Raw genomic sequence first — 26,240 nt, 5'->3', positions numbered from 1 at the left:
CAGCTTTCTCTCCCACCAAACACTCCCTTTATCTTCCCAAAATGGCCTCCTTATGTTGTTCAGGGTCTCTGCAGCATTCTTGTGATGAAATGTTTCCCATTAATCAGCCAAACACCATGGTTTCTTTATGCATTTAAGTCTCTGGGGCTTAGGGTTTTACGCTTGTGGTTGTATTTATTGTGCGTATAAACCCTAAAACTATGCTCTTCTGATCATTCCCTTAAATCCTTACCTATCAAATTCAAAAGGGTCTCTCTTAAAATCTCTCTGGGTGTTTGGTGTAAACTGATGTTTGGAGGAAGCCAGAAAAATGGAAGAAGTGCCGGGAACTGCAGTGTATATATATTCATGAAAATTTTAGGGTTTTGGATGGAGAAGCAGGTGGGGGATTTCAAACAGGAATCGACGTTTGGCTGCCCAGAAAAGAAAACCACACGTAGGAAATCAAACAAATTTCGATAAAAGAGACTCGGGTGAAAAGAATAGTTAACAAGCCGCTAAATTCTCATGCAGTTTCCCGGAAAAGTATACTGAATGCCAAAACCAAGAAAAGTAGAATGCGAGGAAGATGATTGGGGGATCGACTTTGATCTAAAGTAGAATTCAGCAAAAATTATTCGTGGGTCAGCTGCAGTTTCTCTGTAGTTTCGATCCGATCGAAATCTATGGCCTTTTTCATTCTCCTGCAGAGCAGTTCGATCAGTCGCTCGATATACAGTGGCCAATGAGGCTCGTCTCCAGACTCTATTTTCTAGGATTTAATAACCTTGGGTTTGATCGTATATATAGTGTACATTGCGGTGTCTTCCTGCTGTTTTCTCATCCATTTTTCTTGGGAAAATGTGGCAGAAGGATTTTCCTTCATGGAAAGGCGATAACGCGAAAGCATTTACAAGGTTGTACCAAGAATCTGAATCAAGATAAAAGATGGATTGGACTCCAGAATCTGGAAATGGACCATCTCACAAAACTTTACCCACACCAATGAAAATGAAAAGATGGCTGTGCTGCTTTTGAGTTACTGCAACACAGAAATATTCTCCCGGAAACTGATTTTCTGCCCATACAAACAGAGCCCTTCACTTCACATCAGAAAAATAAAAAGAATTGCCACCTTATATTGACGTCTCCTCTCGTTTACACAGACCCAATGTCTCCGGTAATGACAAATGTGGATTTTATTATTATAAACATAATATATACAAATATTTTTAAAATCATTTATTTTTTTTCTAATATTTGGAAAATAATCGGGCTGTTGGCTTCGGGTTCAACATCAAGACTGAGACACGTACACAAAACTCACAGTGCAGACCATCAAGAACTCATCTTTGGAGTGGGCCATGACGTGTTGGCCACTTCGGCGCGTAGGGAGGAGAGCGCGTGGGGCAGGGCCTAAGTCTATGTTTCATCTCTTCTCATTGTTCTAGGAAGACAGGGGAAAACACTGTAACTTTCATGTATTTAATAATTTATTATTTATAAAAGAAAAAAATATGAAAATGGCGAAAAAACAGATGTAAAGTGGAATTACGAAAAGACCCCGCACCAAAGCCGAAACCTAAATTAAAAAAAAAAAAAGAGTATTGCTTTTGGACAAGCTTGATGACGTGTGACAGCAACAGCTTTCTTCAACAGAGCGATATTTGTGTAAATAAAGGGAGAAGTGGAGGCGAAAAGTGTCCAGAAAAAGATAAATGGAAATATATGAAGGGCCGAGAAAGCTACAGAAAGTTAAGAAAAACCCTCTCTTTCTCTCTCTCTGATTATCGAGGAGTGTGTGAGATCTGCAAAAACAATAAGAGTGGAAGGGAGGAGAGAAAGGAAAAGAAAGCGCGAGAAACTGAGAGAAAATCAGTTGAGGATGAGGATCCGGGGGAATGCGAGGATCGCAGATATCATGGACCTGGACGGTATAGCTCCTGCATACCCACCTGAGATGCTCCAGACACACGTGTGCCAGCTGAACCAGTCGCCGTGGGATGTGGTGACCTTCCCAGCCGATTCCACCTTCACATTTCCGCCGGAAAATCGGGTGAGTTTCGGCTTTCTCAAACCCTACTCTTTATATTTCTGCAGATCTATGAAAACCCTCTTACGAAACAACCTCTTTTTACCTGCATTTTTCGCTTCCCTTTGGACTAGGGTTTTTTCTCATTTTCGGCCATTAGGGTTTCGGGAAAAAAAACCCTAAAATCCCACCTGTCTCGGTCGTGTTTTGCGTCGATTAGGTTTATGGGTCTCCTTCCTTTCTCTCTATTATCGTGTTTTTTTCTTTTCCCTTGTTTTCGATGGTTTATGCAGTTCGATGGAGATGATAGCTTTACTGCGAATGGGAGCATTGGCGATTCTATTGGAGCTGTTGAGAGGTAACAGCACTGAAACTATTGTTCGATTCTGTTTGTTTCTCCAATTTCTTCCCTCCTTTTCTCTTCTCCATCTATTAGGGTTTTTCCTCCAAACCCCAATATATCGTTCTAATTATTCACAATTTCTACTTCGGATCCCTTCGTCTTTGTCCACTGCCTTTCCTGCTGTGAATCCCACAGTCGCAGCCTCGTTCCAGTGGTCGAAGATGACGACGCAACCAACCCCAACGACCGTAATCCGCTGTCACCCGATACGAGAGTCGTCGAAGAAGACAAGCCAGCTGCGAAGACGAAACCAGACGAAATTGCTTCCACCAAAAACAAAACCATACTATTCTGCAACAAAAGCGACGGAAAAGGTTGGCAATGCCGAAAAGCCGCCAAAGAAGGCCACGCTTTATGCGAGCACCACCTCGCTCAGCTGAGGTCATACAATAGCTCCAATCAATCCTCCTCCCGAAAGCTCGACAAGCCCGCCGACAGACCCTCCGTCCGCCGCCGTGGCCGCGGCCTCAAGAAGCCGCCCTCCAACCCCAACGAATACTACTACTACTCCGGCTTCGGCCCGCTCTGGGGGAAGAAGCGAGGCGGCAGCAAGCCCGAATCCAATCGAAACGAGCTCAAAACCGAATCCCCGCCATCCTACTCCTCCCAAATCGACTCTCCCGACGACCCAGATCAAAAAATTGAAGAAGAACACCACCATGATGACGACGATGAAGACGACGACGATATGGTCGATGAAGAAGAAAACGGCGAGAGCGCCAAGAAGAGGAACCGCAAGCCCGTCAAAGCTCGATCATTGAAGTCTCTAATGTGAGAAAGAATCGAAAAATCTTAGGATCGATGTGAAGAGTTTGTTCGTAATGTCGAATGTGTGCTTTGTGTTTTTTGTTGTGATTATCGTATGGAGAATGTGTTACTGGTTTAGGGTTAATTTTATAGTTTGGTTTCACAGTTAGGTGGGTTTTACCGTGGGTGATGTTAGTTTTCCTGGGACAGGTAGAGAGAGAGAGAGAGTCGGGTGTAAATCAACTAGAGCAAAGAACTATGCGTTAGTCAATGTCAGTCTTTGCAATGAAAGGGTGATTTCGTAATTTAACTTTTTGACGTTTCTCCAATGGATTGCGTCCTCATTTTCATGTGATGTGGTGCGGCGTAGAGGATTTTGTTGGGTGGGTTGTCTTTCTTGCCCTAAAGAGGTATTATTAATTTAGTGAGGGCGTGTTATTATTTTTAAACGTTGATAAATGATCCCACATTGTTCATTAATATGTGACATAATTTGTACATCACTTTCAAAGTATACGTATGTTTTTCTTTATGCCCGCAATTAAAACAAACCTAAACATGCACCATTTTAATATCAAGCGAACTCAAATTCAAACTCAAAATTTTTTCAATGCTTTAATTTTGAAAAAACTTAAACCCGAGATCTAAACATTTACTTAATGCATTCTTTAAAAGACATTAATGATCATACAGACACGACACATAAAATCTCAAAAAAAAAAAATCTAAACACTTTCATAATTTAATTGATATTATAATATTTGCAATATATAATCAATTTAAAAATAAATCTATCTTTAATAAATGACCCAACATTGTTGATTAGTATGTGACCTAATTTGAGTAGGCCCAAGATTATAGAGGCTTCTTTTACTCTCTCTCCTTCTTTGAAACTATTGAATTTTTTTGGAAGAAAGAAATTGACAAAATTGTGGATTCCTCTTTTACATTTATGTGAGTAATTTCTACTTATTATATTTTGGGTGAATTAAGAAAGAAGTTAGCAATCATTTGGTGGATGATGTCACATTGGCTTATAAAATTTCCTTTATATGCTCTCTCGTTAACATGCACGTTACTTAACATGCACACTTTGTTGTATCTTTTCTAATCTATCTTTGTGAAGGGTTTTTTTCTCTCTCTTTATTTACTCCCATTAATTTCAAAATTAAAATTACTCGTATTAATTTGGCACTTTTGAATCCTTCTTATCATTAATGGGCTTTGCATGCTAATAAATTAGTAGAATTTTGATTTTTTATTTATTTATTTATTTTATCTTAGTGAGTTTAGCTAATTATATTTCAAGTAAATTCTCTTCTTCTTAACTTCAAAAAAGCAAAATAAAGTAATATATATTTTTGTAAAATTAAAAATATTTAAATATATAAAGAGCAAATAAAATTTATGTAGTGACAAAATTTCTTTATCATTATCAATAGTGAAAATTGTATAGAGTCATATGACATTATTTATATATTCTTTAAAAAATATAAAAATTTATGTTTTTTTTTATATTTAAAAAAAATTGTATTTAATTAAAAGTTTTAAAATATTACATTTATTTTAAAACATAATATTTATCAATAATATATTAATAATAATGAGTTAATTAGATAAACACGTTTTAGAATCAATAATAAGGTGTCATAATATAATTGATAATACTAACACGAAAGGAGATAAAATGTTATAAATGATATTAAATTCGATTTTTTGTGAAATTTTTTACAAATACTCTAAGTATGATCTCTTAGAATTACGAGACATAATGATCACATAAAGTTTATTATAATTATGCTAAAAAAAATTAAAGTAACGAGAATCATTGAATCAAGAGGTAATGGAATTTACATGACAATATAATGACATAAAATACGCGACACAAAGGTAACATCCGAAGTACAAGGTAAAGAAACCTCAGGGTAGAAGTGGCATCGGATAATTGGTGGTGGGTTTTAATCCCAAATTTTATCCAAAGAAGACACTCAAAATTTACTAAGTTCCGAAGAATTTATACAACTTTGACTGCTCATAAGTTATACCATCGAATTCGACAATTCCGTATGATGCCAGAAGTCAACTCACGTCACGCGCGATACGATATTACTATCTTCTTTTAAGTTGCTTAAACTGCCCTTTTCAATTTTGCATACTTAGCCCACGTGGCGTGTGCTACGAGTACAAAGTTAAATAAATAGAAAAGGTTCCCGATGGTACACGCATTTTGTTAGTACAATTCACACTCCTTTAAAAGCATATATATAATTCCTTTTTTTAAAGAAAATATTTAATCCTAAGAAATCTAACATCAAAATTTTCCCCTCAGCCTTCTCTCTCTATTTTTGCCCTTGAATATTATTTGATTAAAAATCATAAAAACCCCACATTGGTCTTTTTTAAACTATTATTTAAATAACCCATTTTATTTATTTTAAAATACAATTTTTTTCTTTTTTTTTATAAAAATTAAAAATCATAATTTCAAAATATGAATTTTGAAATATACACTAAAACCATAATTTCAATATACAGCTTCTAAATTTGTATCAACTTACAAAATTTATTTGCAATAATTAATTCATTGTGTTTTTTTTTTTTTCATTAGAGATAGAAAATACGAGAATTACTTTGGCTTTTCATAATATATGATTTCAAAATTTCAACCGGAGTAAGATATTTTGATACACAAAGTTTGGACTTTCCACTGCTCCATTTGCTAGCCAAAGAGAAACACAGCAGAAAAGAGAAAATAAAACCAGCTGCAGAACTTTGAGTATCAGAACTGCAGAAAGAAGGTGCAATCACATGCACAAAGTGATTCCTCAACCTGCAGAAACTATACCAGAAGTGTTGGCAAATCTGATGTTGTAGCTTGAAACTGATCTCACTACTTCATACACTGCAAAAGAGAAGCTCTGAATATGTTAGAAATTCATCTCCATTTTTGTTTACTTAGCAGGTGGTGTGTACACAAGAGGGCAGGCCTAAAGGGGATAACAAGAACAGGAAAAACACGACTTTGATTTGTAATTTCGAAAATATGTCAAAATTTTCAGAATCAAGAAATAACGTTGTTGTGATTTTTGATGGTTCCCAAGACTCTGTTCTAAAGGATGATTGAACCTTCCTATGATGTGGAAAACGAATGGAATAATTCTCGTCTAAGAAAACAGGATCAAATCAAGGGAAATTGATCTCAAGGAAGAACATTGTCTGGGAACATGCTCATGCTAAACAAGAAGTCTTTCGATTTTTTATGTTCCCAGCGAGAAAGACCATCAAATTCTTTTCAAACAAATTTGCATTGGTATGGAGTAAGCAATAGGAGTTGTTGACGAAAAGTTAATATGGTTAGAAAAGGACCTTACTACCATACATAGGAAGCGACTCCGAGAATCATACATCATGGGATGATATCAATGAAGAAGTTGCGACTGGACCTATGCTGCAGAGCAAATCCAATACATCCATGCAAAATACATTTAGTTGAAGGCAAAAATATTGTGGTGCGTGTGTGGGTGGCGGGTTTGGTGAGGTAGGAAATACTATTAAGCTCTCCTGAAAAATCAACTTTACTTCGGTTACAATGTTCTCATGTCTCACTTTGGCATTTTTGAAGGTTAGAATTCACTCCATAATTTTAATTTCTTTTATTTAATTTTTTTTATTGGAAAGGCAACTTAATAACAAACTAATGCCAGCATCCCAGCTGGTAAAGCAGCAGCAGCATGATTTTGTTACATTTGATATCACAGAAGATCAGAGGACAGAATTGAGCATACCTCATTCACATCAAGAGCCATGTTTTTCGATGTGTCCAAATCTCCTGCTATCACATCCAAACCTTAATCCTGCAGAATATTAAATCAAATCATTGTCAGAATTTTTAGGTCAGTCACAACCCATGCATTATGAACATTCAGAGATGACAGAGAATATTGAACATTACTACTTCTTCCACACCACTAAACCTATACATGCATCAAAATTGAGGTACTGTTAAAAAATGTTAAGTTCTATATACAGCTTGAGTACAAACCTTTATCACTATTGTATCTAAAGATTTTCGCCCACATGCAGTTTACCAAATAAAAGCCAATTTTTTCAGTTAATAATTCAATTGCAATGTGCTAAACAATAAGAACCGATACAACACAATAGTAAAGCCCTAAACTTTTGACACTGAATAAAATAAATTAATTTTACTAATTAAAAAGAAGCATTCTCTTGTTGAAATGCCACTTGGATTTACTTGGATTGGCAATCAGCATAACTCAAAAGGCCATTTAAAATGACTTTTACCTCTAAGCTTATGCAGGAAGGGGAACCTTTTTTGTCTCTTCCCTGTAGGAAACTTCACATGGTAGAATAAACAAATTAAAAACCACCCCCAAACACAAACTTCTGTAAATGGTTTCTGTTGTCCTTAAGGCATTGCTAGTTCTGAAAATAGTTCTCAATGCCCACTTAACTTGAACAGAGAAGTGCTTTTCATTTCAATTAATTGAGCAGCTAGTCAGCTTATTAAAGGCTAGCTAATATAAAAGAAAGCATGAAAGGAAACACAGTGGCAGCAAAAGCTTCCCCACACAATATGTTCTAACGTCTTGAAGATAAAATGACATACGCACAAAAAACAAGATCAAAAGAAAGAATACGCTTGCCTGTTTCATTTTCTGCATTTCATTTCCCTGCCTAAATCGGATAGACTCTTCAGTTTGCTGACAGTAATTACTGCCAAATCTCTTATCTGTTATAATTTGAGAACACAATTGTACAGTCACCAAATCTTTTTTCTATAAGAACTTTGAGTGACTATGCATGGATTGGTAGACTCGTGATTGATCACCTGAAGTTGAGCCAATTTTAATTCCTTCATGCGATGCTGAAGTTGCCCAACCACCAGTTTGTTTAGCCCCCCTTGCAATCCCATCTGAAATTGCTTCAATCCTCTCTTTTAGCATAGATATTAAATCATTTTGAGCCACAAACTCTTCTTTTGAAAGCACATTGACCTACAAATGATGGTCAACATCAGCAAAATCATTACCAATCAATAGAAGTCAGCTAAAATTAGTATGCATCTCACATGCATCAGTAAGCAAAAAGTGAAAAACAAAAGATTATGATAAGAATCTTCCAATTGCAAGAATTCCTGTAGATACTTCAGAATAGACTTACTATAACTAGTAATTTTTTTTAATAAAAAAAGGTCTAGTAAAAATGGACATGATGCACAGAAGATTCTATAAACTAAACATAAAAGCTCAATGAACCTTATATTCCTATGCTGAGAAAATGGTTTAAAGGAAAACTCACTCTATTGTTTTGAGAAAACGAAAAGCTTGGCCCATCTAAGCATTTGATTCAGCCCATTGCAGTGAATCTTTGCTTCCCAAATTCCTAAGCATAAAGTTCTATGGCATGTTTGATTAACTGACGGAAATGGAATATCCCTTTGCAATCTGAATATAATCTAGTAAATTATCCATCATCATGAATTGAGTAGTTACATTAAAATAGGAGTCTTGATGACAACAAAATTTGAAATCACAAACTCCCATACTTCAATTTTCCATCATGGTCCCATTCAAGATCACGAATTTGTAGCATTAAATGTTGGGCAAACACAAAATTCACCCTTTCAAGAGTAAGTTTCTGCAATTCGGAAACCTCCTCCAGCAAATAGGCCTTAGTTTGTTGAACGTCGGCCTTCATTGCGACATCAAAAGCCCTGTCTTCCTCTGTTGTTGCAGCCTCCAATTTCTGCGGAATTCCGAAACTAAAAACAAATATTAGAAAGGAAAATGCAGGGTTTGCTACCTGAGAAAATACAGGCAAACAACGCAACCAAAAAAAAGTGAAAGTTTTTTAATCATACGTTATTCATTATTTAAACAGCGAGCTTCATGCAACTGAACCCTAATACAAGTATTCCCCTTTAATTGGTTGATTTAGAAGGAAAATGTTCCGGCTGTTTGCGTAGAAAATGCATGAAAATTAATCGTGAATGCTTTTGATTTTTCAATCATGCATTAATTAAACAACAACCTCCATCGAACTGAAGCCTAATAGAACTATTTCGTGTAATTGGGTGATGTTCCTTTCTTTTCTTTTCCTTTTTCTCGACAACCAAACAGAGGGAATTCGATACCTCAAAAAAAAACACACACACACACAACTGGCCATTCAACACAGAACTCTTCGACATACAAATACGGAGAGAGACCTGGAGAGAGGCTTCAATGCCGGCCTCGACGACGTCGTATTGAGATCCCAGAGCTTCATTGTGGTTGTCGAGATCGTACTTCTCGTATCTTCTGCAGATCGCATCGACGCGCTCGATCAAATCGATCACACTCATCTCTCTCTAAACACTCTCCTCTGGCTTTCTCTCTCTAAAACTGGACCCTGTTGAAAGGGTGAAGTTTAGGCGCATTGAAGTGTACGTTTGACTTTGCATTCTGATCGTTGTTCGCCGATGAGATCATCATGATCGCATGATAAAATTCCAAGGCGCTGTTTGGTTCAGAGGAAAAATTTGTTGAGGGCGACTTTCTTCCCTAACAATTTTCAATTTCAATGTTTTCTTTCCCCCTTTTCCCCTATTTCTTCTTACTACCAAACACGTCCTAAGCTGTCCATGGATTTTAGATGTGAAATTAAATTTATATATATTATAAAAAAATATTTGAAATGTTTATATATTTTCATATTGTTTATATTTTATTTTTTAATAAATTAAAATTAAATAACAAATATTTGAAATCATTTTCACATCCATCCAAGTAAAATGAAAAATAAATAAATAAAATATTTCAAATTTTAATAATAGTAATAAAACATATAATAATAATAATGTTTTTTAAACCTTATTTAACAATTTTATGATTCCTTTTCTTTGTTTAAAATACTGAATTATTTGTATATTTTATTTGTATTTAGAGATAATCTTTTCATTAATTTAGCATTTAAAAGGGATTATTAATTTCAAATTTTAATTATTTGAACGCTTTTTTGTTTTACAAATTTCAAATTTTTTTCTTGTTATATCAATACGGTCAATTAACAAGTAAATATTAGATGCTTAATTGTAAATAATCGATTTCCTTTTTAGTTTTATTTTTTTTTCTTTAATCGTCATACTTGATTTATTTATTTTTCTTCATAAATGAACATCCTTAGGAATATTGAATAGCAATAAAATAATAAAATTTAAAAAAATTACAATACAATTAATGAAAATATTAATAATCACAAATACATTTGTCATTATGTTTTATAAAAATATTAGGAAATATCAATGGATATTAAGAAAAAAAAAAATCAAACTCATAAATATACTTGAGAAAAAAATCTAAGAAATGATAAAAAAAATAATAGAAAATTTGAAATTATTTTGTTGAAAAAAATTTATATATATATATATATATATTGATTTGTCATATTTAATAATAATAATATTGTGTGTTAATAATAAATATGAATTTTATAAGTATATATTTACTACTAAGTTACATTAAATATCATTCAATAACAATATTGTGAATTTTAAAATGTATTTAATATTGAAATTTTGAGCTATTTAATATATTAAATTATATGAAATAAATGATGATATATATTGTTTTTTAATATTTATATTTTTTATATTTATTTATCATATAAAATGATAATAAAAAAATGTCACTTAAAAAAAAAAAGGTGATATTTCCCAAATACACTATTTTCCCAAAAAGGAAAGGTCATTTTCCCTAAAAATAACTGGTATTTCCCAAAAAAAAAATCAAGGATATTTTTCAGTGGAGACTTTCATTTTGGGCATCATTGAAATATCATAATATTTCCCGAAATTTCAAACATGAGTTAAAACTAAAATACTTAAAAATTAAATATAATTAAAAAAAAAACTTGAAATTTTCTAAAAAAATATCAACTTTCATTGTATTTCTAATTATTTATCAATATCTATATTTTCAACTACCATACTTTACAAATAAAGTGAAAGTCAATATTTTATTTTTATATTTTTAGCTTTTAAGTTTTTAAAATTTTAAATTTTTTTAATTTCTTATCTTATTATTGATGTCAACTAACAAAACTTTTATTCAAAATAATAAGAAGATGAGAGGATTTATATAATATAAAATATAAAATCATTATTAATTAGAGGATTATAAATGATTTATTTACCATTTAAGGATGTGAGATAATTTTTCCACAATGATGAGAGAATTATCTAAACACATTATTTACAAAATACGAATAAATAGAGAATCTAAAAAAGTTATTTTTGTTGTAAAATAAAGTGAGAAGAAGAAAGCAATAAAGATAAATTAGAATATGAGAAGATGATATAATAGATTTTCATTAGAGGTATTTCCCTTTTATAGGGAGTTACAAAGAGATATACATCAATATGGATGATCATCCATAAGTTTTCATAATCTGATAAATTCTCATATTTTCTAATAAATTTCACAGGAAGTCAATTTTTTGGTAAAATAATTCACATATCATGCATTAAAATATTATTTATCTCACATTACCCGAAAACATCCTTACGTATGTTGAGTTGTCATGCATACCAACATAATTCACATGAAAATGGTACATCATTGAATCAACAAGTGTATCTTAAGTCCAAAATAGTGTTACATTCCGATAAAAATAGTGTTACTTTAAGACCAAAATACATATAAAGGTATTTTCGGGTAATGTGAGATAGACACTATTCTGGAACATGAAATGTGAATTATTTTTCAAAAAACACACTCTCCATGAAAATAACTTTTTCAAATTATCTTTTCATTCACATTTTGCAAGGTTATATTTGATTCCCATAAAATTGAAGGGAAAATACAAAGAAAATAAAATACAAATGAAAAATAAAAGAAAATAAAATTAATGAAAAATAAAAAAATAAATTAAAAATCAATAAATTATTTTTATTTGTTACTTTAAATTCATTTTACTTATTTTTAACTCATCAATAAATAAATTAAAAATATATAATTTTATAAATAATTTTATTTATATTTGATTTTATTCTATATTTTTTCTATAAGACAATCAAACATGAAAATAATTTTTCTTTACATTTATTTATTTTTTAAAATATTTATTGGAACAAAATATAACCTAAATATTGCATGTTTACATAATTTCCCCTATAAAATTTGACATTTTTTTTCCATATATTTTCAAATTAACTAGTCAAATCCCACTTTTCTCATTTTTTTTTTTCTTAATTTTTCTATAGCTATTGTAATTATTTTTTTACTCTAATTTTTTAAAACTATTTTTCCTAAATTAAATGCAACTTTATAAAAATATAAATGGGCAATTGTTACATCAAATAACCAATTTCACAAATATTAGCCTCTCATCCAAAACTAAATCCCAATTATGGATTAAACAACTAAATAACTACCCATTTCCCAACGCCCCTCCACACCCCCCAAAAAGAAAAAAGAAAAAAAAAAGAAAAAAAACAAAGATTCATCATAGTATAATAAATATTAGTAGTAGTTAATTTCTAAAGTTGAACCAAACACACCGAAGTCTTGAATGTTGTTCACTCATCAAGCAAGTGGCGACACGCTCCAATCTCTCCTTTCTCAATAACTGAGCCGTGAAGCCTACGCTCGCGCACTCCTTCCCTCTTCGTTTCTCTCGGCGTCAAGCTTGAGGAGCAGGAGTCAACATTTAGATTTTTCTCAATTTGTTTAATTTTATATATGGAAATATATAAGCAATGTGGGATGATGTTTTTTAATCCCTTTTAACAAAAAAAAAAAAACCCATGTTTATTCTGTGCTGAGAATCATCCTCAATCATGTTCAGGAATTCGATTCTGTGTAGTTGTTATATGAATCTTTTTCTTTTCATTACATGTTTTCTTTGCTTCTGTTTTTCGTACGAAGAGTACGGTTCCTACAATTCGTTCTCTGTTTCCAGCATCAGTTACTCTAAAACCAAGCTTAAACCCTACGAATGGCGCTATATCAGAGGTGGGTTAGTTTATTAGCAGCAGCCCTTTTGAGAATTTGCTTGATCAATTAATTTTATTTGATGGGTGTTGGTCAGGGTATATACTTTCTTGGAGGAATTAATTCTTGGAATTCGTACTAGTGATTGGGTAATTAATGAGTTGATTTTTTTTAATTATTTGTTTTTATTTTTGGAAGGGATTTGGGTTGTTGTGTTTGCTAGGTCATGGGAAAATTCGAACTCGTTGAAGGAATTTATGTAATTTATCGAAGTGATCGAGTGTTTCTTTATTAATTTTATTTATTTATTTTTTTGTGTGGTTTTTGAAGGATGTTGGGGTCTTATGATCAATGGATTTATTTGAAGGAATTTATGGAATTAGTTTAATTCCTGATTGAGTGATGCTACTGAATTTCATTTTTCGGGTTGTTTATGTATTGCTTGAAGTATTCATCCATGATGTATAGGTTGTTTTTAGTGTTTAAAATTCATAATGATTATATAAGAGGAGTAAAAAAATGTTCATGGAAACATACTTTGTTTCTGGAGTTGACTTAAGGATTTGAGGTGTTCTGGTTATTGGGTCCTGGTTGAATCCATCTCTTTCTCAACAAAAATTTTGGATTTATCATGTGATCGGAAGTGATATTAACTTCTGTTTTCATTTTGTTTTACTTTGTTGTTATGGTCAAACTTGATTAGTACTGTTGATTGATTAAGAACCAGTTGTACATATGCCTTTTTACGACTAATTTCATCTTGATTAGTGCTGTAGACTGATTGAGAGTGAGTTGTATCACATACCTTTTTGTGAGAAAAATACATGAATGGTATGTTTAAATTTCCTTTGGATCCATCTTCATGTAAAAGAACTAGACTAGTATCCCGTAGTAATGGAAATGAAGTTGTGCTATCTTCATTCCTTTTGATGCTTTAAATACAATATTTCAAATGTGGGAGTTTTAGTGACCATGTTGCAGTTTTGTGATGAACTTCATTGTATCTCATCTATCTAGCTTTGGTAGTTCTCTGCGTTGTGGAAATCTTAAGGAGTCATTGTGTTTGATCATACATTATCTTACTTTTCTTTGCCTTGTTGCAGTTGAGTTGCCGCTGTGGTTCTCTTCAATGTCAATTGCATTAGAGTCAGATGTGGACATTGTAAGTATGCTTATTGAACTCTTTGAAATGTGTGGTATTTAAGAATGTCATGCTCTTTGTTGGTGCCGGTTAAAGGGTTCTTTTATAAATGGAATTTAAGATTTGATGTTGATGAATTGGAAGTTCTTTGCATTACCTTTATTTTTGAAAACCTGATAATAAGCTCACGTCAGGCACTGTGGTTTGCCTCTAAAATGGGAATTGCATCTCCTTTTACTGCCGTTGATTGATCTTGATTTTTTTTGCTTCCCCTTTCTTCTCATGGTTCAATTTGTCTGCAGGGTACTGAAAGCACAGGAAAGATTCCTAAAAGCACATTGCCAATGATATGCTTCCGAAATGGTAGCCCCCCACTGCCGGATGTCTCAAACACTACAGTAAAAGATTTAGGTAGAAATTGCCAGATAACCTCAACTTAACTCAGCTTTGTCCAAATTATTTCAGGCATTACTGGAATTGTGTTTTGCAATTCTGCTACATATAGGGTTATGTTTTCTGAAAATCATACTTGTAATCATTGCTTGCTCAGAAAAGAATTTGGTAAGTGATGGGCTTGATAACATCCCAACTTCTTAAAATTGATTTTCTTTTCTCATAAAAAGTGCATCAAAACCCTCAACAAATTCTTCTTATTGTGTTGAAATTTTCATAAACTTACTTGTGCTTTGATCAATCTTAAACATGCTCTGGTTACAATGTTCCATAATGCCTGCTTCTGCTTTTGGTTTTGCATTTGTTTCAAATTTTGGTTCAATTGTTATCCTTATTCTTGTTCCAGTGCAATGAAATTATGATTGCAAGCAGTTCACAAAGGTTCTTCTGCTGTTCTAGTGTTAGGTACTCTCTCTAATGGATCTTTTGGAGTGACGGGAGGTCTTCAAAATACAGAGCAGTGCTATCCTATGCAGAAAAATATAACGACAAGATTGACAAATGAGCAGGTTTTTGAGAATTACTGTAAATGCGTCTCTAATTTTACGCAAATGTCATTCTTCATCTTCCCTTTTTCTTTCTTATGCAAGTGTTTCAGAATATCAGTATTTCTTTCTTGACATAATCTGTTGCCACGACTGTTATCAAAGTCTTTTACATTTTGGCTCATAGGATATTTCATTACCGTTTTCCTTATCTTTATTTCTATCTTAGTTGTCTGGTTGATAACAGTTATTAGAGTCCAACTTACAAAAAATTATTCAGATTTCTCCAGGGGTCTGGTATTTTGGGGTTTTCAATGGCATTGGACCTATGAGGACACAATCAAAGATGGTATGCACCGTTACCTCTAGTACTTGAATTTTTTTTGTAATTTGGGAATATATTTCCTTGCTTTCAATGGAATTGGATCCGTGTGTTTAAAACAGAAGGCTGACATTTTATTAGGATTAAACTCTATTGTTGTCTAAAATGGAGGATGTCTTGATTGCTTGTCGTTATTTTAGAAATCAGCAAGGCATGCACTACTAGCTAATCTTGATTTTTTTGCCATTTCATTGAACAGCAGGATATCATTCTAACCATCATAACAGCACACATTTTGGTTAACAAAAATGGTGTAAATTTCTTTCCCGATTTTTTCCCACTCATCAACAGTATTTCTTCACTTTTGCTAACATTTTTTTCTGCCAAAAGTCACTGTACCTATTATACTGAAAATCTAAATCTCTAAATCAGCCCTTCTCTGGATGGCTCTTTGCATTTTATTTTATTTTTTCTCCTTTTCAATTAGTGTCCTTGGTGTTTGGATTTGAGACACATGAGTTTTACCTTCTGAACATTTTAGATCCATTTCTGATCTGGCATTGCAGATTAGTCGAGGATCATCGTACACCTTCAGCGCCAATGTAAGTGTGGAAGGATGTACAACTTCAACAATGTCAGGCCAATACTGCAACCAAACAGTTAATCCACTTTCATGTGTTCTATCTGACAGCTCCAATTTTACAGAAAGTCTTTCAATTGACAACCAAACCACAGAAAATTTCATTTCGTGCAGAAGTTCTTTTGAGAATTCTTGCCATGTGGATGGTGAACCCAAAATCTACTTCTTGGATGTAATGGGACTACCAGAACAGTTATCTGTTACAGTGATGAATGTCAGGTTCAATGGAACATCCTCAAATTTCACTGGGAATGTCAGTGAAATTAATGTAATGTGTCTTGCTCGGCATGGAACAATTCCTCTGCCGAATTTGCATGATTATTCCACTAATATAAATAAGGCTCCTTTGGTCATCCGCTCACCAAAGGTTGGTCGCTGGTATTTTACTATTTTACCTGTTAATCTGTCAAAAGAGATTGGAGGGATCCAGGATCCAACAATAAAAGTTTGCTATTCCATGGAATGGAAAGTACTCGAATGTCCGTTGGGAAAAGCTGGGCTAAACTGTACACAGGAAAGATACATGCTTCAGGTGGGATGTTGTCTTATGTGTTTATTACTACAGTTTTTCATGTTTGAACCACTGTCTATTGATTAACTGCTGTTTTTATCAAACAAATCTGCAGCAATGTGGAATCCATTGATTGATTGGTTTGTATTCATCATGTTTATTAATTATGAAGATATGAGCTCTTGGATGAAGGGAATATTATTTAACTTAAACTCTTGTGTTCATGGGGAACAAAGTAAGTAAAAATCTTAGAATGAAAAGGTGGACATTTAACACACACGGGTGAATTTTGGGTGTGTGACATAGGCAGCTCTCGAGTCCTATCTTGAGCTCTTGCTAGAAGAGCAAGAAGGTGCACTTTTTAGAGTTTTGGTTTAAGTTACAAGATTCCTAAAGCAGAAGCAAATAAATTTTTTTATTGCAGATTCCACTGTTTTTTGGTCATTTGTTATCTGTACATGAAGTTAATCATTGCCCTGTTTTTTACTGGTAACTTTTCTTTCTGTTGATGCTTCAAGAAAATTATTCGCAGGAATTATTTATTGATAAGCTGAGAATGGTTCTCTGCAGACAGTTCTCAGGAGAAATCCAACTGCCTTTTTTGAATCTTATTATTTGCCAGTCAGTGAAAAAGTTTCTCCAGATTCTGCCAATTTTCCTCTGGAACCTCTTTTAAGCAACTACTCAAATGGGGGAGAGCTTGGTGATGCTTGGACTTATTTTCTTATGGACGTTCCTCATGGTGCAGCTGCGGGAAATATCCACATCCGACTAACATCAGATGTGAAAATAAATTATGAAATATATGCCAGATTTGGTGCATTGCCAACCCATGATACTTGGGATTACTTCTATGCAAATAAAACAAGCAGCAGTGATGGCTCGATGTTTTTCATGCTGTATAATTCAAGTGAAGAATCTGTTAATTTTTATATCTTGTATGTTAGAGAAGGATCATGGAATTTTGGATTGAGGTATCTAAATTCTTCAAGCAGCACTTCCACAGCTCAAACTACTATGTCTATTTCACTGGAAAGATGCCCAAAAAGATGCTCATCTCATGGGCAGTGCCAATCTGCTGTTGATGCAAGTGGATTAACATTTTACAGGTTTTGTTATCACCCCACCACTTTTTAAACTTCATCATTTGCACATCTTTCATGCTTTATAGTTTCTTTACTTGCTAGGCTAAATATATCACACTGTTCTTATTCTGGTCAACATTATTCAGATGTCTCTGCATAGAAATTCCAAATAATTTTTTTAACTTTCTCGACTTTTTCTTTTTCCGTGTTTTCTTCCTGTAGTTACTGTGCATGTGATCGGAACCATGGGGGCTTTGATTGTAGTGTCGAAATCGTATCACATCAAGGTAAAATTTCAATTTTGAAATGTATGCCAAAGTCCTCCAATTGGTCTCTGGTGAACTTTACTACCAATAATTTCAACTTCACTGTCATGTTTTGGTTTACTTTTTCTATCTCTTTCTTGTTTATATAAGCTGAAAATTTTCTCTATCAGTTGTTCACACGTGTAATTGCTTTTAGAGAGGAAGTTCAGGGGATGCTTTGGAAACTGCAAAATTGAAGCTGAATGGTTACAAAACAGCATATTTTCAATCCGTCCAACTTGTGGGTCACTAAACTGTCTTGATTTCTCTATAAAAATATATTTTAAGAAAAATTTCAATCTCCACTTGTTTTCCCACATGTACTATTCCCAGCAAGGTTGTGATCAATGCCTCAATTTTGTAGTTTCCTAGACAGTCTACTTTAGTAGTAAGGATAGGCTACTTTGGTAGAAGGATCGGAGAGATTCTAATCCATGATAAGAGCTGCAAACCCTGAATTAAAAGGGAAGCAAACACAAAACCTGAAGCCAAATGGAACCCAAGGATAATCCTTGAACAGAAAGGGTCCAGCTATTTCAAGGGTCCATAGCTCTTATCACACTCTTGAATATGTGGGTTCAAAGCATTTGCAGAAGGCATGTGGTTTTGGGATTTGCTTTGTGGCAGTTCATCTTCTTTTTTGGGCTATTGTTTCATTCAATCAAATTTGAAGCCTGGTATGAGGACCTTGTGCAATGCTTTTCAATGTACGTTACCTAATCCACTTGTTGCACACTATGTAGGGCACATATGGCAATCAATTTCTCTTATTGCATCAAATGCTGCAGCTGTACTTCCTGCTTATTGGGCTCTTCGCCAGAAGGTAATATTCATAATCCACTTGGATTGGACTGAGAATCATTTGCAACCATTCACTGCAAATGATGATAAATAACGAGAATATGATGAGTTTTGGAAGTTTGACATCTCCTGATTTTATTTTTGTCAGCATCAATTCCCTATCCTCTAAGAAAAAGTGGGCCAATAAAGTGCCACTCAAAGACCTTTTTGGCCCCGGTTTGGATATACTCTTATTTTAAAATGTGAAATGGATAATGAGCATAAACCAGTGATATTATTTTTTTATTTGTGGTAGTGAAGCTGACAGGAGATGTCAATGATATTACAGAAACTTTATGGGAGATCAATAAAATTGTTGGTAACCTGAGAGATGACTAGGAAATTTCTCATAGTTACAAATTTAGTTGTGAACAGATTAACAAATATACAGTAATGGACTTGAGCTACCCCAGTGGGTCAACTTGAATCTAGTGGTCCATTATTTTGTCTCTAATGTCAACAAGGCATTTATTTGATTTGTGCAGGCATTTGCTGAGTGGGTTCTCTTCACGTCAAGTGGGATTTCTAGTGGACTATATCATGCATGTGATGTGGGCACCTGGTGTGCATTATCCTTTCATGTCTTACAGGTATGAGTTGTTGTTCATGGTTTTTAATGTGAGACTATTTGTTCTCAGTGGCATTACAGATGAAAAAAGCCCGTGAAATGTTTATTACCATTGTTGTGAACTTGAGCAAAATTTTGAGAAATTGAGTTTGGCATTGGATAATTGGACTTATGCATTTTAATGTGATATCCTGGAAGCCATTTGAAGCTCGAGAGGAGCATCAATGGGATTGGTTGTCTTATCAGAAAATGTGATAAAATCTTTATAAACATTAGCATTTGTTGCTCTATGTTGAACAAATACACATCCTCTTATGTGCTTTTCTTTAAGATATTATTCATTACTCATTAGTTAAATGGGGGATGTTTTCAGTTCATGGACTTCTGGCTCTCATTTATGGCTGTGGTGAGCACGTTTGTGTACCTAGCTGCTATTGATGAAGGTTCGAAGAGGACGATTCACACAGCTGTTTCAATTCTTACAGCCCTCATGGCTGCAACTGAGGCAACCAGGTACAAAGAACTGACACCTATGGTTTGAGTATGCTCGGATATTGTGATGGCCTTTTAAACATTGCCAAAATCTGCAGGTCTGCTAATATCATTCTTGTAATAGCAATTGGGGCTCTGGGTCTCCTTGTTGGATGGCTGATAGAATTCTCAACCAAATTTAGGTCATTTTCATTTACAACAGGATTCCACGTAAATGTGCTTCACAGGTAAGTTTATTCTTTTAGTTTTTTTTTTGGGTATCAAAATCTTGAATCTTGTTTGGTCATGATCCTTAACTCATGATAGAAGATATTGGTTCCCCAATTCTTGTCTAAGATATCCGAGTGTGTGTGTCAACTGCAGATGGCAAACTATTAGAGACTCGCTACGAAGTCTTATCAAGACACTTTTAAAACGTTTCCGATGGGGTTTTGTGCTTGCTGGCTTCGTTGCACTAGCCATGGCTGCCATAAGCTGGAAACTGGAAACCAGTGAAAGCTACTGGATTTGGCATAGGTATGATGAAATTGGAAGTCTGGGTTTTCTCATGTTTGATGCATAAAATGGTTGCAGCATATGACATGTCAAATAAATTTCTTTTGTTCCTTCGTCTGTTTTGTTGGTATCCCTCACATGTTTTCATGTTTGTTGCATTTAATGGTGCAGCATGTGGCATGTCAGCATATACACGTCTTCTTTCCTTTTCCTGTGCTCAAAAGCAGACTACATAAATAACGAGGATGAAGGACCCCCAGATGGAAATTATGAGTTAACTCGCCAGGATTCATTCCCAAGAGGGCCATAGGGGGAGATGGAGGAATGTTTACAAACTCTGACCCCCCAAGTTCGTTGTAAATTCATGTGTATGTTATAAGTTATTTATCTATTAGGACAAAAGGAATCAAGCCAGGGCGGAAATGCTACTGAGAGTTATATATAGGGAGAATAGAATGTAGAACATCAGGATGAAGATTAGAGTTTTGATCATGTAAATTTGTAGTGCATCTCATCAACGTTTATGCTCAAACAGATTGTTGATTTGCTGCACAGATTGTTGATTGGTCAATAAACCCGAAAAAGGACAGTAGATGATGGTCCATATGTTTTTTTTTTTTCTTCATGTGTAAACAATAAGATATTTTCACTGAGACACAGTGAAAAATGGTAGAAAGAATACATTATCCCAATGTTTCGAATAGATAAAAATAAAATCTTCTGAAAAAATATCTAAAGCTCACACAAGAGGGAAAAATGAAAAGGAAAAACTCACACAAGGATCTAGAGGAAGCAAAGCAATAAACCATTTCAAAACTGAATTTCCTATACATAAAAAAGCTAACTCCATGTAGAGACTCTAATTTTTATAGCAAAAAAAAGCTTCTTGGAGTGAAATTTTAGGCTGTTTACCAAGATCATTGGCATGCTTCTTCCATGGCTCCTTTCAAATACTGGAACTGTTTTGATCCATGGCAATCCATGTGGGATATCTATGGTAATCCATGCGGGATTCCTCTCTGTATGTTGTGATCTCTGATACAAATTCAACTTCAGCGATATGGCAACTCTTGCTGACACCGTTCACCTACCTGCTTATCCTTCTCTGAGTTGAATACTCTTCTGGGAATGAGACGAGAGTGACCGAGTGTCTGAGGCTGATAGCTCCCTGTGGTCCTTCCGGATACTCCAAAGGATCTCTGCACACCTCCTCATGCTTGGTCGGTTCTGTTTCTGTGGAGCCAAACATTGTAATGCTAGTTCAAGAATCTTTTCCAGTGCTAGGTTATTTGCAGCATTCCTTTCCAGTCTAGGATCCAAGGTAAAAATTGCATCTCCGTCGGTGAATTTCTTCATGGCCTGCATGTATTACAATCCAAGTCTTAATTGAGAGAAAAGAAGATTTCTTTCCCCAATTAAGAGAAAAGAACATTTCTTTCCCCGGAAGATAAAGGTAGCTATATTTGGGTACCAAATGGTTGGTGATAAGAAATGGAAGCAAAATAACTTCGTTTCATCATATGGAGACGCATCTAGATTTAATTGGAAAAGAAGATAGGGAACAGAAAGCATACCCATTTGGCAGTTATTCGCTCCGGGAGTTCCCGTTTAGCTTCAATGGGGCACCTACCTGTGACTAGTTCCACAAGTAATACACCAAATGAGTAGACATCACTCTTCTCAGTGAGTTGATAGGTTCTCAGATATTCTGGGTCTAGGTAGCCAGCCGTTCCTTTCACTTGGGTGGATACATGGGTGGCACCTGATTCGGTATCAGCTGCCAATCTAGCAAAACCAAAGTCGGCAACCTTGGCTCGAAGATTTTCGGTGAGAAGAATATTGGAAGACTTAATGTCTCTATGGATGATAGGGTGATCTGCAATATCATTCAGTTAGATATATCAGAGGAACAAATAGCAAGTTAGGATTACCCATTCTAATGAAACTAATACTTGGGTCACCAGCAAAGGCTCACCTGTGTACATGTGAAGATAGGTGATGGCATGGGCCACATCAATTGCAACATCCAGCCGTGCAGCAAAATCAAGAATGTTGCCTTGTACACCTGCATTAGTCTTCAAACCATATAACTATTGAAGTTCACAAGCCTTATCTAGACAATAAGACCAAGAGTAAGGTACCGAGAACTCACAATCCAAGTGTTCTCTGAGGGTTCCATTGGGGACATACTCCACAACAACAATTCTTTCATCTCCATGCTCCAAATACCCATAAAACCTCACCAAATTCAAATGCTCGACCTGTGCCAGTGTCTGGATCTCACTCTGAAATTCCACACCTAAATGTTTATCATACAGACTCTGCAAAGAGAAGTAAAAGTCATGGTTAATCCTCATTTGATTTATTTCTATTTCCGAGCTCTGCAACAAAGCCAGAAAATAAACAGCTGGAAATAGTACTCATCAAAACCTTCTTAGCGCGTTTGACAGCAACAAGGGTTCCATCTTCAAGTCTGCCCTTGTAGACTGTCCCAAAACCACCTTGTCCAATCTTCCAAGAAGGGGAGAAGTTCCTTGTTGCCTTGTAGATCTCCTCCAAAGTGAATTTCACACTCCCAGGTTCTCTCCCATGTGTTGAATTGTATGAATTGGCATAGATACCATGACTTGAGCCTGAGACACGTCTTCTCACACTTCCAGCTCGCGAAACATCGGATGCAACTAAGATTTATACAAAAAAATAGTTTATTCCCACTGCATACCTATTTCATAAAAACAAATGCTCCATTTTGTTGCCAAGAGACCTTAGTTTCCATCATTTGGGTTCTTAAAAATGAGGGAAAGATAGCCTTGCTTAGCTCAAGTACACTTTGTACAATTACTTGGCATAGTTAAGCTCTTTAATTCTTAGGATCCAGGCAACCAGAAAGGTGGAACTTTCATTTCTGTTTTTATTCCCTTAGTTTTCTCAGAAATGAACAAACTTAAGAGAATTTTGGTTTAACATTGTCCCCAAGCATGCAACTCTGATTTTCAATGGAAATGCAATATAAAAATGAGAAAAGAACACAAAAGAGCAGATTTGTCCTCCTCTAAAATAAAGTAATCATCCTGCAAAAATGCAGTGAATCACCAAAGCATGCTTCAGAGCCCAGAAAACTGAACATAATCTGGACATGATCTTAAGAAACTTCTTACCAGTTCCTTTTTTTTCACCTTCAATTTAAACTTTTGGTTCCAGTCATGATAATCTTATTTTTCATGAATAAATTTGACCCACAAAAAAATATAAAAAATATAAAAAATTACAAACATTTCTTTTGTCACCTATACTAACATATTTGCATTTCAGGAATCATTTGAAATTCAGGACTCCAGAGAAAGAGTTAGGTAAATGCTAGGAAATATTAATAGAGTTTCCAAGGATTAAATTAAGGGCGAGATGCCAAGGATTTCTTGGCCTTGTAGGATTTTGAGAATAATTCAGGAATTTCACTCTTAACGTAAGATCCGCCCATAATATCAAGGGCATTAAAGAATAGCCATTGAAGCAGTGGGAGCGTTTGATCTTACAAATTTAATTAAAAAATTTGAGGTTAGTTTGAGAACTTCGTTGTATCAAAGTTCATGTTTGGTTCCAAAGAAAATGTGGGCAGACAAAAGGAAAATTCTCTATATAGTTTTCATGTTCAATTGCAACAATTCACCTTCGTTGACTGACTTCCTTTTTTATTCTTGAAACATTTAAAACAGCATGAAAAGTTAAAATTAAAAATTTCCGCTCTTACTTACTTTCTAGCTCCCAAACGGAAAATTAAAAAGGAAACAGCCAGATCATGAGATCCAAGCCTCAAAACCAAGTCAAAATACAACTCCACACAAAGTTCTCATCTGATCAACCAGACGCCTCCGAATTTCCACTTCCTTCCGATTTTCACCACAGTTCTACCAAAAAATTAAATACTTACCCGAAGGAGCTCTAAATTCGTCAGAATCTCCAAAGTTCTTCGAACTCGTTGTTTCCGGCGGAGTGAAGCACGAAACAAAAACTCCAGCCACTGACTTGACCGCCATCATCATCGGATTCCGGCCGCTACGCGACTTCTGGATGGAGGATGCGTCGTAGTCGACGGTACTAGGCGAGTACGTTAGCCGGTCCGGCGTTCTTCGTGCTCCGGAGCCATGGTTCCGGTTCCCGTACATCAAATTTGGGTTCTTCATTGTCTCTGCGAGAGAGAGACCCTGTGGCGTAGAAAAATGGCGGGTGGTTGGTTCTTGGTGCTGAGCTAAAAGATGACTTTTCAATTTTTCAAAGGCGTGTGAGTCTAACGTGTACCGATAGTGTGTAACCTCAAGGCCGATTACGTTACAGCAAGTTGATGAAGTCTTCGCTGACTCTCAACTCTGATTGGTCCGTGAGAGCAGAATTCAACATCCTTTAGATTTTTTCACTCAAGAACTGTCCTTTTTTTGGCGGGTGGCCCCGGGTCGTTTTCCCAAAAATAGATAGTACCATCCGGGCTTTTGCTAGCTGAGAAAATAAATAAAGAGTAAACAGAAATCCAATCCAACATCAATTTTGTTCAGAAATCTTTTGGGATTTTATTAAAAATAATCATTTTTATTAAAAATAAATAAAAAAATAAAAATTCAAGACACTATGTTCTTCTATAAATCATTTAAGAATTTTTTTTAATATTTACCGAATATTAAAAATATATATAATCAAATATAAATAAATTAGACTTATACAAATACACGATACAAAAAAATGAAACGAAGCAAAATAATTGATTTTGCTTTTCAATTTTGATTCGGACCGAATCCATTTTTGGTAATTTCTTAATTCTTGACATAGTTTAATGTAATCAATACCTCGTATTTTGACCATCAAACATTAAATATCAATCTTAGTCACAAAATTATAAATCAAAATTGATTAAAACATTAAAAAATAAAAAAAATAAAAATTATATTCTCTGTATATTTAATTGAGAGGTGTCCGCTGATGACTCTACAAAGCTTGAACTTACACATAGAATCATGATGTCCATGACATATAGTAAAGTGCCCTCTGGATGGCCCTGCCCCAGGAGTGAAACCTGAAAGAAGAAACATATGAAGAGTCAAAGTCAAGCATCGCTTGGTAAGTCTCCCCCAAAAAGGACAGTCAAAAGAGATCTGAATCCATTGTCTTTATGCAGCAAAGCACAGATTCTTGGATCATATAAGTCCGACAAAAGGGTTGACGTTATAGTAGAGTAATTTACATGCCAACCAATGGAACCTATGATTTGTTGAGCTTTGCATCAAAAGAATATTATTTAAAAAAAATAAATTAGTAGTTCAATAGTTTAATATGGTATTAAAACTTGGCTTAGTGATAAGTCAAAGGTTCAAATGACTTATTCGTAATTTGTATATTTGTTTTCTCATTTGACTATCTTTCGTGTTTGTTTTTACATTTCGTATATTTCCTCCCTTTGCAATTCTTTAAAATCTCTCAACATGCGGGTATGAGGTATGAGACTGTACTTAAGGAGGGGGTGATAAGGAGCATTACTATACATATAGTGAATTCAAATGCTGTAAGTTTAAATTTTTAGGAAAACTGGTAATTTAATAATAGATTGAATTCTAAAATAACTCATAATCTAAATATTATAACTCACATGAACACGATATCATTTATAGGATAATTTATTGTCTTAAAAGTACGTTATTTGATCTTGTTACATTATATTTGCAATCTAATACAAAAATCTATCGATTCCATCTGACTAACTG

General features: G+C 34.5%; 4 protein-coding genes across 15 annotated transcripts; 2 read left to right on the top strand and 2 right to left on the bottom strand.

Moving 5' to 3' along the window:
- Positions 1-1,679: 1,679 nt before the first annotated feature.
- LOC100241428 (uncharacterized) lies at positions 1,680-3,471 on the top strand. The gene is made up of 3 exons (XM_002278410.5): positions 1,680-2,035; positions 2,305-2,369; positions 2,550-3,471. Exons 1-3 carry the CDS (start codon positions 1,865-1,867, stop codon positions 3,187-3,189), a joined length of 876 nt encoding a protein of 291 aa, XP_002278446.1. The 5' UTR covers positions 1,680-1,864; the 3' UTR covers positions 3,190-3,471.
- A 2,308-nt stretch (positions 3,472-5,779) lies between these two features.
- On the bottom strand, positions 5,780-9,779 carry LOC100853404 (syntaxin-71). Of its 11 annotated transcripts, none has more exons than XM_059743181.1 (7): positions 9,394-9,776; positions 8,805-8,930; positions 8,014-8,179; positions 7,829-7,914; positions 6,947-7,015; positions 6,528-6,609; positions 5,780-6,063 (listed from the first exon to the last, which is right to left on the bottom strand). In XM_059743181.1, exons 1-5 carry the CDS (start codon positions 9,526-9,528, stop codon positions 7,010-7,012), a joined length of 519 nt encoding a protein of 172 aa, XP_059599164.1. In that variant the 5' UTR covers positions 9,529-9,776; the 3' UTR covers positions 5,780-6,063; positions 6,528-6,609; positions 6,947-7,009. The 11 variants fall into 11 exon arrangements, with proteins under 11 accessions (XP_059599164.1, XP_059599166.1, XP_059599165.1 ...); XM_059743183.1 differs by having other exon boundaries at positions 6,536-6,609; XM_059743182.1 differs by having other exon boundaries at positions 6,528-6,604.
- A 2,969-nt stretch (positions 9,780-12,748) lies between these two features.
- LOC100258534 (uncharacterized) lies at positions 12,749-21,097 on the top strand. 2 transcript variants are annotated; one of them, XM_059742977.1, is made up of 14 exons: positions 12,749-13,177; positions 14,260-14,318; positions 14,600-14,708; positions 15,150-15,275; positions 15,526-15,584; positions 16,124-16,729; positions 17,279-17,817; positions 18,016-18,080; positions 18,842-18,921; positions 19,424-19,528; positions 19,880-20,019; positions 20,097-20,225; positions 20,362-20,514; positions 20,665-21,097. In XM_059742977.1, the coding sequence occupies exons 1-14, from the start codon at positions 13,003-13,005 to the stop codon at positions 20,801-20,803; spliced, it is 2,484 nt and encodes an 827-aa protein (XP_059598960.1). In that variant the 5' UTR covers positions 12,749-13,002; the 3' UTR covers positions 20,804-21,097. The 2 variants fall into 2 exon arrangements, with proteins under 2 accessions (XP_059598960.1, XP_010661845.1); XM_010663543.3 differs by having other exon boundaries at positions 12,750-13,177; positions 15,150-15,259; positions 15,516-15,584.
- LOC100261848 (calmodulin-binding receptor-like cytoplasmic kinase 2) lies at positions 21,077-24,769 on the bottom strand. The gene is made up of 6 exons (XM_002278485.5): positions 24,422-24,769; positions 22,924-23,174; positions 22,646-22,814; positions 22,469-22,558; positions 22,068-22,369; positions 21,077-21,852 (listed from the first exon to the last, which is right to left on the bottom strand). The coding sequence occupies exons 1-6, from the start codon at positions 24,672-24,674 to the stop codon at positions 21,589-21,591; spliced, it is 1,329 nt and encodes a 442-aa protein (XP_002278521.1). The 5' UTR covers positions 24,675-24,769; the 3' UTR covers positions 21,077-21,588.
- Between the last annotated feature and the right edge of the window lie 1,471 nt (positions 24,770-26,240).

The sequence above is a fragment of the Vitis vinifera genome, chromosome 15 (assembly GCF_030704535.1).
Source record: "Vitis vinifera cultivar Pinot Noir 40024 chromosome 15, ASM3070453v1".
In the NCBI taxonomy this organism is placed as follows: domain Eukaryota; kingdom Viridiplantae; phylum Streptophyta; class Magnoliopsida; order Vitales; family Vitaceae; genus Vitis; species Vitis vinifera.
Note: the sequence above shows the minus strand (reverse complement) of the source record. Positions and strands in the feature narration are given on the sequence as shown.